Here is a 15,061-nt window from a genome sequence, read left to right as displayed (position 1 = left end):
AAAAAAAAAAAAAAAAAAAAAAAAAAAAAAAAAGGCAAGCAAAATGGGATCTCCATTTCCTAAGTATCTGTTGTTCATCTTACGCAAGTGAATCGTGTGACATTTGGTTGCTGTGGCAACATTTTACATTTATATAGTGCCTTACACCCCAGAGAATCCCGAAGTGCTGTGGATGCTCAACTGCACTGCACACCTCTGGGGAAGGGGTCTACACGGGAGGGGGGTAAGAAACACCATCAAAAGGTACTGATGCCTTTAAAAAAAACAAAAAAACACAAAACAAAAACCAAAAAAACAACCGACACAAAACACCCACCCCGAAATAGCCCCTACACCAGTGCCAAAAGTCATCATTTTAGCATCCAACCTGAAAGATATTAAGTAGCAATAGGGATGCAGGAGATGGCAGGGAAGGGGCAGGAGAGATTCTGGCAAAGCGCACGAACTTCATTCAGAGATTCCCTTGAATAATAGCTCTTTTAGTCCAGAGCTTTGTGTATTTATGGAAACCCTTATAGTTCATTAGTCATGTTTGTGTGTTTCAAATTTTTAACTTTTAGATAACCTTTAAAAAATACAGGAACCAAAGGGAACAGGGAATTGGCAAATTCCCAGCAGACATTTGCTATATTTAGAAAGAGAGAAAAGTTTTAAAAAGGAAGAAGGTCCAATCTTGCTATTGCCAGAGCGAGCCAGATTTTTTCCTTCCTTTCATCCTAAAATAAACTATTTTTCAGTTCATCTCTCTGGAAAGGATTTTTGGCTATGAACTGTTGCAGGGTTTTGGGACTAACCTTAGTTATTCTCTCCAAATTTAGAATGTTTATGTGATTCATGCTACAGAAACAGTCACACAAAATTCACACCCCTTACTGCAGACTGGGTCCCGGATATGTACCCTTCCACTTTTAGCAATCTTTTTCTACCAGATCATACTTTGTTGCTGTTTGGAACAGAACATTAAAAATTAGTTTTCAGTTTGCACATGCATATTTTACCTAGAGAAATCTGGATAACAACTGGGTAAGACACTGTCCAGCTCAAACTCTTTCAAGATTCACAGTGATTTAAAAACAGCAAAAGGAAGATTTCCCACCTCTGCTTGTTTAACATATTGCTGTAGCTAGCACATGTTCGAAGTCACTGACAGACGCTGTTTTGAACACACAGCAAAACATTATGCAAACTCTTTTAGCCTTCGTACGTGGGTGAGAAGAAGCTTCCAAATAAGAAGTTTACAAGGATCTCAATCTGTAAGTACTTTAGTTAGATTCTGTGCAACTATATAATCAGAAGCTCGATCTTAAGCAACATACATGGAGACTCCTTTGTTTCCAATTATAAGGTTAATCAGCATTGATCACTGGCAACTATGTTGTGCTACCAACACTTCTCATACCTACTGTTCCAGATGAGACCTGAAAGAAGAAAATATTCTGGAACTTGAAAACTCATCCCTTATGGCTATTCTCATTTAAACCCATGTTTCCCCTCACATAGACATGAAAAACGTCAGCAAAAACTATATTCCCAATTGCACAAACGCTACTGAATTCAAAATATAATGCACTGAAGCATAAAATTAATTGCCATTAAAAAAATTAAGATACCGTCTTTCTGGAGTGGCCATCATCTCTGTTGAAAAATTACACTGGCAAGTGCTTTCTATTAATACAGCTATATCTGGGCAAAAGAAGAAACCTGCGTATCACGTAATCTGATGATCTCAAGCATGAGATCTACTAAAACTGCTAGTGATTAGTTAGACGAGAGATATCTGTAAACCTGCACTGGCAATGGCTGCAAGAAAAAAAAGCGAAGGATCTCGGCTAAAGAATACACAACTCTAGAGCATTAAGTTGCTATTTTTACCATGGTTTTAGTCAAGGTGCTCACGCAAATAAAAGCAAGAACCAGGTTCTGTCTGAGGAATGAGCTTGTTTTCCTGTAATAAGCTTAGACAAAATTTGAGACACATTCACTGCTTTAGTGCCCACTTGAAGCAAGACTAAAGAGTCAGATTTTTCATGATTTTGTGCATCACCATAACCTTATCACAGCCTAAGAAATAATAAAAAACCCTCCCACAGTGTGGATATGTACCTCACACAGTAAAAGGTTTGCTGGGGTTCTAAGACATTTAAGTGATACACTATCCTGCAGCAATTGCTACGTGACAAGCAGCTTGCAAGCCTACATTCCCCGAGTTGATTTTGACAGGACAGATGAGAACAGACGTTAATTTTAATCTTCAAAGTTTCTTTGGAACTTATTTCCTTCAAAAACAAGAAACAAGGCATCCAGGGCTTTGTCACAACTACTCTTTACAAAAAATGTTGTTGGCAGTTGCAGTTACTCCAATGGATTTGAAATTTTATTGCAATTAAATATTGGATGTCATGAGCTGTATGTACTCGAATCTGCCAGAAGTATTAGGGAACATTTGGGGCTTTATCCTTTAATTTTTTTTTATTGAGATTTTATATACACTATTTTTTTGGGCATTATTTGCAGACATTGTACAACAAGATTCATCGGCAAAGTTCATATAGTGAATACACATATCATGTGTGTAACATTTATTTTGAAACATGTTTTTTAAAAAAACAATTCTAGCTCCAATTACTGCACTTCAGGTTAGCAAAATGAATTTGGTAGTGACAAATACTTTATCGGATGACATACACCAGTAGATGTCCGAGCCATGCGACTTTATAAAATTCTATGTCTTGTGTTTAACCATCAGAGGTTCTTATCCTTATATTAAGTAACTGTAGAAATATAGGAGAAGTGCACATACCTGTGCATATAAGGGAAGAACCAAAAAACTGATAAGCAACTGCCTTTACCCCACTGTTCAGAAAAGGTCCAGGTAAACTGCTGTTATGTTTAAATTCTTCTTAGCTTGCACTCAACACCTTCTTGAAATCACCTCAGTTCTACACTCGACAAAGTAACTGGATGGATCACCTTGTCTTCTCAAGGACTATCACACCACCTACATTCCCACAGTTTCACAGACCATACTCGGGCATATTGTGTAGTTACAAAAGAACCACAGCTTACTAACATCACCAGAACACGCTTAAAACTTTTGAAGTGGGAGCCAGTTACTTGATGCTACATTGTAATGATTAAATTTCAACAGCTCTATAATTAAAAGTTAATGGTTCTCCCGTGGGGCTCTACTGCTAAGCTGAGTCCTAAGTATCTGGAGCTTGCCTAGTTTCTAAAATGGTATTAGGTCAAGTGCATGCAGTCATAAGATACACAGTCTTTAGCAATCGTGGAATAACACATCGAAAATATTCAATGAACATCACAGTTCCTAGAACACCGGCATACATGCAAGCACCATCTCATGTAGTGTATCAACAGGAAGCTAAAAAACACATTGAACATGCAGCAACATAGTTTTAGTCAGGCAAATATTAGCTTTTGTGAATTGGTTTCAATAAACTTCAACATGGGAAAACGTTAGTAGGCACGTGATGAAACACCACTGTGAAAGATTTAGAAAGATCAGATACAAACCTAGAACACCGATCTCCAGGCCTTCCAATCCTGCTTTGATTCTACTGTAAATATCTTCTCTCTCTCCAAAGTCTGCCACAATGACTTTTGTTTCCACTTTGTACTTATCGTCTAGAAAAAAAATAAAAAAGTTTAAAAAAGTTTAAGGTTGAAATTGTTGAATTACCATTCAGGTATTAAGAACATATCAGTTATTATGGTTTTACAAAACATTGTTTTAGGTAGCTAATATTACACATGAACATTTTCATCTCTGCAATAGGAATCTTTGAACTTTTAACGTAACCTGCACAGAAGTTTGTGACATTAAGCTACTTCTGGTGAGAACAAATTCTCAAGTGATTCAGCACATTTTGTGGTAAGGGACAATGAAGATGGCAAAGAAACAAATTATACAGCTTTGTACAGAATCAAAAAAAATGCAGAAATTGGAAAAAGCACATACAAAACCGTGTTCAAGTGCAACTTGACCAGAACACTTTTTTCCAACTTAAGACAAATGGTAAATGAGTTGCTTCAGACCAAGCAAAACAATTGTTTATTGTCCTCCATTTCCAATTTTACTTCTGGTGCCATAAAAGCTTCTGAATATTTAGCATTTTGAACATAAATCAAAAAGGGAACAGGTGGGTGAACAAGAAAGAGCAGAACTTCAAGTTTAATCATTCCAAAACCATTCTGATATGCTGTCATCTCCATCCTTAACAGAACAGGGAAATACGCACAGCCAACTGCATTTTCAAATGGAAGAAAGCAAGTCTTAAAAATACTTCATGTAAAAAGTAATTCTGCTTCCATCAAGCTAAATTAATTACGCTGAATTAAAATCAGTACAACGTCCTCTCAGACTTCAAGAGAGCAGAATAGCCGCTTAACATCGCAGCATCTCTGTTTTGCTGCACCTGACTCCCACCCTCGTTCCTTAAGGCACCTCTATACAGCTTGAGAAGGATTTTGCAGCACTTTGCCCCCAGAGCCATTCATAAAAGCAGTGCCATGTTAAAGGAAAAGAATCATTCACAAAAAGATTAGAAGCAGCCAGATTCCCATGATGCTCCTGCCCATTCAAGGGGAAGCCGCGACTCCCATGATCCTGCTGTCCATTCATGCAGAATCATGAATCTACTGAACTCGCTGGTTTGCTGGCTGCCTCCCCTCCCCCCTCCTCAATATCCCTAATGGCAGATGAAATTATTTCTCCTCCTTTTCCCCTCTCCCCACCCTCAGCCTCTTCATCTCTCCTGAACAGCTGCATTGTTTAAAAATCCCCTGAGAGATGTTGCTATGTCAAATGACGACGTAAATAGCATTAAGCCCCTACTGCAGCAGCAGTCTTGTGATCACATCAGAAGAAAATCAAGTTCAACGTTGGGGGGGTAGAAACAGTCTATTTTTGAACACAGCTGTTCTAATATTTAGCATATACACATTTTAGTTCTTACAGGACACTGAATTAAAGACAGTGTTAGAACATCTAATATGTGCAAGTGGACTGGGCAAGCAAAGCCCAAGTCACACACTTCTCCACACATGCCATTTTTAACTGTTTTCTGACACCTGCAGCTGTCTTCACTGCCACTCAGATGCCTCATGAAATGCGAGTTGCTTAAAAGACCCAAACGCCATCCTCACAGATTTGTTCAGTTGGTACTGGCCCTTTTACACTAAACACTCTTCATTAGGATTGTTACTGATCTATCATTAGGATTGTTACCAATCTGTCTTCAAAGCCTTTTGAAATCACTACAGGGATACTGAAAGGACAAGGTAAGAAAAAAAAATATAAATCTGAAGATCTAATACTATAAACAGCTTACTATTGCTATAGCTGAACAGCAATAACAGCTATAAATTTGATCTAGCACATTCCAATCAAACCTGTGTTATCTCAAACCCTTTGACCTCCACAATGGGACAGAAAAGGACTGTTGTGGTTTAACCCCAGCCAGCAACTAAGCCCCAAACAGCCGTTTGCTCACTCCCCCGCAGTGGGATCGGGGAGAGAATCGGAGAAGTGAGAAAACTCGTGGGTTGAGATAAAGACAGTTTAGTAGGTAAAGCAAAAGCTGCACACGCAAGCTAAGCAAAACAAGGAATTCATTTACCACTTCCCATGAGCAGGCAGGTGCTCGGCCATCCCCAGGAGAGCCGGGCTCCATCACATGTAACAGTGACTCAAAGACAAATGTCATCACTCTGAACGTCCCCCTCTTCCTCCTTCTCCTCCAGCTCTATACGCTGAGCATGACACCATATGGTCTGGGACATCCCTTGTGTCAGTCAGGGTCAGTCCTGGTTGTGTTCTCTCCCAGCTCCTTGTGCACCCCCAGCCTGCTCACTGGTGGGGTGGGGTGAGGAGCAGGAAAGGCCTTGGCTCTGTGTAAGCACAGCTCAGTGATAACGAAAACACCAGCATTCAGGTATCCTGTACCTTCTGTGTGCTCTGTCCCAGAACCTGCAACAGGTGGGATGATCCACTACATCAGAAAAAAAGACTAGTAGATACATCTGATAAAATGGTTCCATATCAAACAACACAAATAGCATTAAGTCAGTCTGTAGGCTTGTCCTAGTAGTCAGACCACAAGGTGCAGAGAACAGGTGTGCTCTGCTCTGTATGAACAATGGAAAGGGGAATTTTCTTGACCTTGAGAAGGATTAAGATGTTCCCAAATAGATGGGCTAGAAGAGACACTAGTGCACATCCTTGTTTTATCTGCCAAAAAGACCCAAGGGGTAGTGTAGTAGAGAAAGAAGCAGGCAGGCTATGTCCTAATCCAGGATATCTAGCAGTGACTGGGCTATTGCTGTCCGAGAAGAGAAAACACAAAACTCCTTCATGGAGCTTTGAGCTTTAAGATCATGAGGTACTTGGGAGCCAGAGGAACTGAAAGGATATCAAGCCAGTTTTTGTAGTCAGCAGCTAGAAGATCTGAAAGAGCTGATATTATCTGCCAGCATGTCCAGCATTCCTGATGATATATTAAAAAGTGAATCTGATGTTTGGACTTTGCAACTGGTACTTCAAGTGCTTCTTAGCAGAGAGACTGGATATTACACCACCACGCTGTCAACAGTTGTGCAGCAGTCAGTCATCACCTACACATAAGGTCTCAAAAATGGGAAAGGAGTTCAGCAGACCTCCTTCACACTTTTCAATTGACACCTGTGTTTTAATCATCTCATTTACTAAAAAACTCAAGTGAGATCAGTATTGACCCTACAAATGGGTTTTAACCTAAACTTGTTAATTTAGAGGGCCTGTTATGGCTTTAGCCAAGATTTCTGGTAATTTAGCAAGAGACCAACTATGCACAACAGTATCCTGGTAATTTAATAAAAGCAGACGTGATCTTCTGCAACACCACCATCATCTGACAAACAAAGTCTCGACAAAACATCTTCACAGCTGTGGGAAGGCTGAATGAACCAATAGCCATCATGTTGATAGAGCAGGGTGGTACAAATGTTGTACAACACAAAAAGGCAAAGTGAACTTTTGTAGAAGACAGTGGGATGGATTCTTTCAAACACCCAGATAGCAACCCAAGGACGCAGACTGCAGAGGCATAGGAATGTCCCAGACCAATACCTATCGAAAAACAGTTGTCATAGAAACAAAGGCAGTATATATAAAAAAAAAAACCCAACCAAAAAAACCACATTACAAGGGGAACATAGTTTAACTGGAAGAAGTGCCACTTTTTGCATATGTGGTAAGGAACTGACCTCCCATTCTATGTGTTCCTGCACAATACAGGATGAGATGGTCTGGAAACCATTATCTATAAAGCTGTATGTTGAAATACACACAGCTTTATAGATAACCCCTGGAAGAAAACACTGGTATCCTCAGAAGAGGACTCTAAATAGTGTCTCAAGCTTGGTTAAGGTGCCACTATTCAAAGTAAGCATAAAGACATTTAAGTAGTCATTCCAAGTCTGCCCAGAGATCTATCTATATAAGTATTTGGTATTCTGTAGCAGATAAAGAAGAAAATGGTAAAAAGAATAAGGAAAGTACATAGTAATGTTTCCTCAATTTATTAACCCAAGCTCCAACAGTTTTCTGTTCAGAAACCTTCTGAATTGAGTATGTCTACGCTGATGGCCTTCAGCAAATTCTTCCTACGGCTGTTTGCCCAGTCACTACAAATCCTTACACATTTTCAGCACCCATACCACCTCACCACTCCCATGGGTTTTGGTTTTAAAGCTGTCAAGAGCAGAACCAACCAAATTTCAAATTGGTGCAGTGTGCCTGGATCCACTCTGATTGCTCCATCTGATATTAGGTTTTTGAACTGCCATCTCCTCTTCCTCAGTCATACTTCATGTTTTTTTCTTTCCCCTTCCTGTCAGAATGCATTGGTTGATACTGCTCTGACATTTAGCTGCTAACATTGAAGAGGTAACTTACTTTCATTACTTCCCAATTTTGAGCTGGGGGACATCAAGATGTTAACATTTACTTGTAGAAATACAACAGAAAATTGGCGAGGAGGATTATAAACACACTCACATGACTTGTAGCTGGGGTGTCAAAAAACATGTATATCATACTAATTGTTGTTTAGCTTTGTATGCTTGACAGGTAGAACATCTGCACTTAGATAACACAGGCTTGAGAGAGACTCAGAGGCACCCTATCAAACATCCTTGAGATCCCTGCCCTGCTGTGGGAAAGATCACAGCACAGTGGAAAACTATGCCTGCAAAAATCCCTGATATATATAGGCAAAAGCAGCATGCTTGAGATCTTTTCTCTCTTCTCCTCTTTCTGGTGAGCAAGGACTGAGCTCTGCAGTGCCTGTGTCCCCACTCTGCCCAGGTGCTGCTGTGGAGATCCCTCAGGGCACACGCTAACAAGAATAAATTTACTTTGCATTTCATCCATGGCTTTGTGGTTGTTCCTGCATCCTGCCTGTGCCAGCTCACACATTTGTTTTCATGCACATCTTTTCAGTTTCCTATGAACACCAGGTCTCTATACATCTAGATTTTTCAGAACTTGAACTTGGCCCTTCCAGCTTTTATAGATCTTATCTTACTGAATTTCACAAGCATAAGGAAGGTAGAATGGAGACAGCAAAAACAAAAGCCACATCTATTCTACACCTTCCTTCTAAGGGATCTCCACTATGATCAACTTTTAAATACACTCACGCTTCAAAAAGAAATGATGCATCATAATATATAGAGGCCTACAGGAAAGATGGGGAGGGACTCTTGATCAGGGAGTGTAGGGATAGGATGAGGGGTAATGGTTTTAAACTGAAAGAGAGTAGATTCAGGTTAGATAAAAGGAATAAATTCTTCTCTGTGAGGGTGGTGAGGCTCTGGCACAGGTTGCCCAGAGAAGCTGTGGCTGCCCCTCCCAAGGCCAGGCTGGACAGGGCTTTGAGCAACCTGCTCTAGTGGAAGGTGTCCCTGTCCATGGCAAGGGGGTGGAACTAGATGGTCTTTGAGGTCCCTTCCAACCCAAACCATTCTGTGATTCTCTATGTCCAGATCTCAATATTCTTCCTAAACTCTAGACAATGCCTGTATAAAAATTAAAAAACAATATTCATGGAAGTTCTTGCAAACAAATTTCATTAGAGACTCAGTTTAACACTAAAATCAGAAATCAGGATGTTTATTAAAAGGATACTTGTGTAATCATACATGATTTTAAGTCATCAAAAATACTATCTACTCTTACACAGATGTGCCATTAGTGTTTACTTACAAACACAAGAATGAAGGCTGCTAAAGAGCAAATTTAAGCCTAAGGGGCGCAGAGGAGACCCCCACTTCTACCTTACAATGGAAACAGTACCTCCAGATGCCAAATTAAGTTAGTTTATAGCCAGCAAGATCCTAAGTGAAAGACACTGCAGCACTGGAGGATGGAAAGGTGTAATAATACTCAAAGAAGTATTATATCAATACTGGTGTGGCTGGCAACTGTGCACTTCAGCAAGCAGGCAGCCATGGAGCAGGCACAACTGAGGCAGCAGAGAACTGAAGACAGAAAGGTAGATAAAGGACGACAACTCAGTGGCAGAAAGCACACCAGCACTGTCCTGAGCAACAGCCAAAAAGACAAAACGCTTACCTGAGTTCTCATCTGTAAGATGGTTAGTTACAAGCAAAAGCTTAACTAACTCCAAAGGCCAGAGACGTGTGACTTAGGAAATGTATCCAGTGTCTTGCTACGCAAGGAAAACACTAGTCTAAATGATCTGGCAAACTAGGCTACACATTTGCTACTAAAAAGATTCACGTGTAAAATAACACCACATTACCCAGAACACCAGAACAAAGGATTACACTGAAATTTAGAAAGGGGGATGGCAGGTGGGAAGTTAGAAACTGCAGTGAGCTACATCCTAAATAAATACTAATAAGGAATTGGAAAGTGGCTAGGAGGTAAGCATCTTCGATTTTTCTTTTCTTTTTTGAAGCTTGCAAATAATTAAAAGCAGTAGCCCCTCTAAATTGAAATCTTGGTTGACAGGCTACGAAAGTGAAGTTTTCAGACACAGATAGTAGTGGGCTTGAAAGAAGGATCCCCTGGAGGATAACCCTGTGTACTTAGCTGCAAAGCAAGCAAACAGACTCTAGCCTGGTGGCCAGGAGAAACTGCTCAGTTTACCTGACAGAAACAGTGTCAGTGTTAAAGGGGTCTGTGGTACAAAGTCTTGCTGGGAAACAGGGAAACTAGAAGATCACCACCCTTAATAAACTAACATTAGTACTTGTACCACCTGTTTCAAGGCGGTCGGCTACAGCAGCTTAAATTTGCACCATATATGTTGAAACAAATCCAGTCAATTTTGCAACAGAGAGCTTCAGGATACGAGGCCCATATCACAAACAAGTACAGGGAACAGTTATTTCAAGCTCATGGAAAGTACATTAAAAACATCTTTCTAGAACTGAAGCATCTCATCCCTTTACCTTCAAAGTCTCATATAAATATTGCCATCACAGTGATGTGGTATAAAGCATCTGCTTGCAAAACCATAAAAGAAGTCTCACTTGGTCTTCAGCTTCAGAATGGCCAGAGATGCAAGTGAAGCAGTAGAAAAACAGCTCTCCATTCTTCATCATACAGGAAAGGAAAAATTTGTTTAAGTAAGGAGATTCAGCTACATCCACAAATAAAAATGTCATCTTCCCAGTATCACTGCAGCAGTAAAACTCCCCCTAATTCAGTACCCAGTCTCCAGAAAGAGTTTGTAACCTTTCACTGAAAGGTAAGAAGCTGAGAGATGAAAGCAAACCATGCAATCCTGCTTTTTAATACTGTAGCTACACAGGGCAGAAATGAAGAATTTAAGACTATAGAGTGGCTGCAGATAGCTCTACAGGTCTTTGGGGTTTTTTTAAGGCAGTGTCATCCATTTTGGGAAGAATTTATTCCATTTGGGACTTTCGGAGTTCACAGAAGTGGCACACCAAGTGTCATGTATGGATGGGATCTGTTTGCCAGAAGGACTAATAACTCAGACTGGTGACAGCAGATGGTTATTACCCACTGATATTATTCACTATACAGAAGCATGTTAAAATCAGCTGGTTATAACAAGAGCTAGCTTTTTCTGATCATTTTGGAGGGACTTAAGAATGCAAGGAATGAGCTTTGTCTTTCAGCAGAATAGAGACCAGCTGTTAATTACAGCTTTAAGTTACTCGGTGAAGTCCAAGATATTGAGAAAGGCAGGTAAAATGAGATACAAACCTCCTCCTATCACTCACAGTGAAATACAGAATTACCAGAAAAGCATATGGATACTTAGGAGCAAAAAGAGCAGAAACCCTGGAGAACCTGCAATGTTCTTCAGGATTCAGATCCCAGTAACACAAGTAACAGACAGAGAAAAGGCAATCTAGAGCTAAATCTCTGGACTCTTTTGCCACATGGGTTTTATTTATGCTTCAATTACCAAGTCCATAGACAAACTGAATACCTAAGAGACTACTCTTTCTGAAGGAATGAGAGCTCCCATTCGTGTAGCTCTGTCAGTCCTTGTCCCACATGATGGATCACGCTTCTCATTTCTGCCAGTGAGGAAACAAGAGAGACCAGGGCCTGGAGAGCAGCACAGGAGGAGATGAAGGGCTAGTGCTGCACCCTCATCCAGAGGGATGCTGCACAGCACAGACCCCCTGCAAGGGAACACCAGAGTTCAATATGCAGCAACAGATATAGCAGGATTTTTATTACGATATGTAAACTATAGACATTTGTATAAAACTCTGGAGTCCTGGTAATCTAAAGAATAACAAAAGTTGAAGTTGTAGCTAAAAGAAAGCTCTGTTTGCACAAGAAGTCTCCAGGTAGGAATGCTATACAGTAGCAGTTTCTGCATAGTACAATGAGATGCCTGCCTACAATTTAACACAACTTGCTAGGTTACAACACAGATTTTTTTAAAAGCACATGTGTATGCTCTTAAAGCACTACTGAATAGGTTCAGATTCCTTTCATTCAACTACACATGCAACAGTGCCAGGGAACTCCTTACATACTGCACTAATTGCATGTGTAATTTCATGGACACAGGCTCCTTAAAAATAGGGAATATTTTAAAAATCTAATCACACAGAAGTATAGAGTGGGTAAAAAAATGCGAGACCTTATTTCAAATGTTACAATTCTCTTAAACATTCTCTTAAATGTACACATAATTAAGTTTCAATATACACAAGTCAATTCCTCACTTCTCAGCTTTCAAAGCCGACAGAGCAGAAGACTGATCTCTAAGCCAGTCCACAAACCCTTGAACCACAGGGGACATTTAAGTTTTTAATGTGTATAAGCAGTACTGTTACTACAAAACATAGGAAGAAACACGCTTTAGTAATACTTGCCTGCATTTGCTCCTCTCTGACTCCCATTATGTCAAAATATATTACAGCTTCTAAGATACACTTATCAAGTCAGAAAAACATTCTTAGCACACACAGGATCAATAAGCCCATTCACCCAAATATTATGCTGAACATTGTAAGCTTTCCTAAATCAAGCTTGTCCTAATTACAAAGCTAACTAAAAACACAAAATCAAGCAGCCTGTAAAAACAGCTGCAGAGGCTGACAGCCAGGGGGGCTGCACAGTCTAGTTGTCGCATGGTTTCCAAATGTCGACGTTATTCCAGGCAGGAAGGCAAGCCCAGCTTTGACGCTGGCCATGCACACCCCCTCGCTCCAGCACGCCGCAACGGGGCTCGGCCTTGGAGACCCCAACAGACGTCACACATGCATCCGTCCTCGTGTAGGTCTGGGGTCCTGCTTATGCCGAATAGCAGTGTTTTGCCCTTGTGTGGTTTTCCTCATCACTACCTCAAAATATCCACAAAGCATTCGTTAGGATGCGATGGCCAGCTGTTTCAGAGATAAGTGCAACGTGAGGTGTGGGAAGGTTAGTGTTGTGTGACAGGCAGCATCTCAGATCCCTGTTCCTTCTCTTTTCCCAGTGCTATTTTCAACACCCTCCAAGGCTTTTTTTGATATTCATTGGTGGTACTGGTTTTTACAGCATGAAGAAAGCTATTTTTAATTTACTAGCTCATTTTAGGAAGGGCATATGGACTATTTCCAATACTTCCTGTAACATTTAGTTTCCCTTAATATTATTGCCTGTGACAACGTGTACACTTGATAACGTATCTACATGTAAACAGGAATTTTTCATCACATTTCACAAATAAAAGTCTAGATTTTCCAGCCCTGTAATTATTAGAACAATAATGATTTAAAAAACACACCTTTTTTTCAGATTTAAGTTCAACAGAGTGAATTCCAGAATGACCAGAAGAATTAGTAAGAATTTAAGAGTCACTTACTAAGACATAAAAGGTAACATAGTATGGATTTTTAAAAAATCATGCCCTTCCTCTCAAGTCATTTTCAAGACATTGAAGTCAGTCACTTTATGTGAATTAAAACAAATGTTAAAAGTGAAACAAGGTTCTAGGCTAATTCAGCATTATTTTTTTATGTCCCTGATAGTTTCATCTGCATTCAGCATCCACAGAGAAGTGTTTACTGCAGTCAAAAGACAGACTTAAAAACACAGTTTTCAGGGTTCACCAAAGTGTCGCTTCTAAGGGAAAATACATTGTTAATTAGCCCACATCTAATGCACAAAGTAATATAGTACTGGAAGTGTTGCAGGTTCTGAAGGAGTTACACAACAAGTGTACTTGTACCCATTAGTTACACCATTTAAAAATTTGGTTTTCATATTCACAGATTTTTTTTCCTAAATAATTTGTAGTTAAAAACAGATCCAATGAGTTTTCTTTCTCTACGAAGAGCTACTAACTAGGATTAATTATTTTCTTCACAACATACTCCTGAAAAAAACTTTAAAGTGATTATCACCATTTCCTCAGCAAAGAAGTCTATCGGGGATTTTTACAGCTTTGACAGATAAAAAGGGCTTGGTGTAATGCAACTCAACCTGCTAAAAAAGTGACAAGAGACTAAAATATACACTCACAGAACAAAGTTATAGAAGGAGGACAGCACTGTTTGCATCATCCAGTCCTTTCCTTGCGCCACAGAGACTGTTCCCCGTAGAGCCTCTTAAAAGGTCTAATTTTAAGTCTCTCAGCAATAGAGCTTTCACCAATTGCCTTAAACCAGATTTGCAAAACAGACTTTCACTCAGTGAAAACAATCCTATACTCATTTTTCATGTAATATTCAGTTTATTTTACACTGAAAACGGTAAGCAATATATTGCAGCTTTTACTTTAACAGAAGGTGTTTAATGGCCCTGAGACTAACACAAGGGCTCTTGGTTTTGGCATCCACATAAGCTTATGTTACAAAGAAGTTGTTAACTCAGAGAGGCAGTAAGTCTCTGTGCGTTAAAGAAAACGCAACCTATTCCCCCACCCAACCACTGTCAGGCAGAGGAAGCAACAACCCTGAACATTTGCAGGGACAACTAACTCCTGGGTCTTCTGTCCAGGTTTCAAGAGTACTAAGTCATCTGCCCCACTGATCCAATTACCTAGCGTGTAAAACATTAAGACTCACAACACCATTAGGTCCCAGAGTTAGTCCTGAACCTACAGGCACAATCTACATAGTATCTGAGGTGTGGAAGAGGCTACTTCCACTGTAGCTTATATTCAGAAAAGGGAATGCAAAGCACCTCATTCATGTTTTAATGACCTTTACACATTTTTTCTCCTTGACTTTATGGATTTACAAATTATCAACACAAACCCCAAAAATACTGCATAGAACAACTCTGGCAGTGAGGTTCACAGCAAGCATGCTTCCAATCATTCTTTCTGGAAGAGGCTAACTCAGTCTTGCCAGGTATGAAAAAGCACCATCTGCTAGAACTTGCCAGGTTACTTACTGCTATGTGTAACCCATGACACCAACTGCTAAACTTTCTTAAACAGGTTTTCATCCTTAAAAGCAGCTATTACAATGTGATCTGTTACTCTGTATGCTGGCAGCTGATATATAAACAAAGTCTTTTTGCAAGGACGTCACTAGACACCCACAGAAC

General features: G+C 39.9%; 1 protein-coding gene across 1 annotated transcript in view; it reads right to left on the bottom strand.

Annotated features, from left to right (window-relative positions):
• HSD17B12 (hydroxysteroid 17-beta dehydrogenase 12) overlaps positions 1–15,061 on the bottom strand; it is an 82,092-nt gene that overhangs the window by 22,782 nt on the left and 44,249 nt on the right. The window contains exon 4 of the mRNA XM_026850932.1: positions 3,535–3,645. Within this exon, the coding sequence (XP_026706733.1) occupies positions 3,535–3,645 (111 nt within the window). The remainder of the gene's footprint in view (positions 1–3,534; positions 3,646–15,061) is intronic.

Source organism: Athene cunicularia, assembly GCF_003259725.1.
Source record: "Athene cunicularia isolate RWA chromosome 5 unlocalized genomic scaffold, athCun1 chr5_part4, whole genome shotgun sequence".
Taxonomy (NCBI): domain Eukaryota; kingdom Metazoa; phylum Chordata; class Aves; order Strigiformes; family Strigidae; genus Athene; species Athene cunicularia.
The sequence above is the reverse complement of the archived record's forward strand: the minus strand, read 5'-3'. Positions and strand labels throughout refer to the sequence as shown.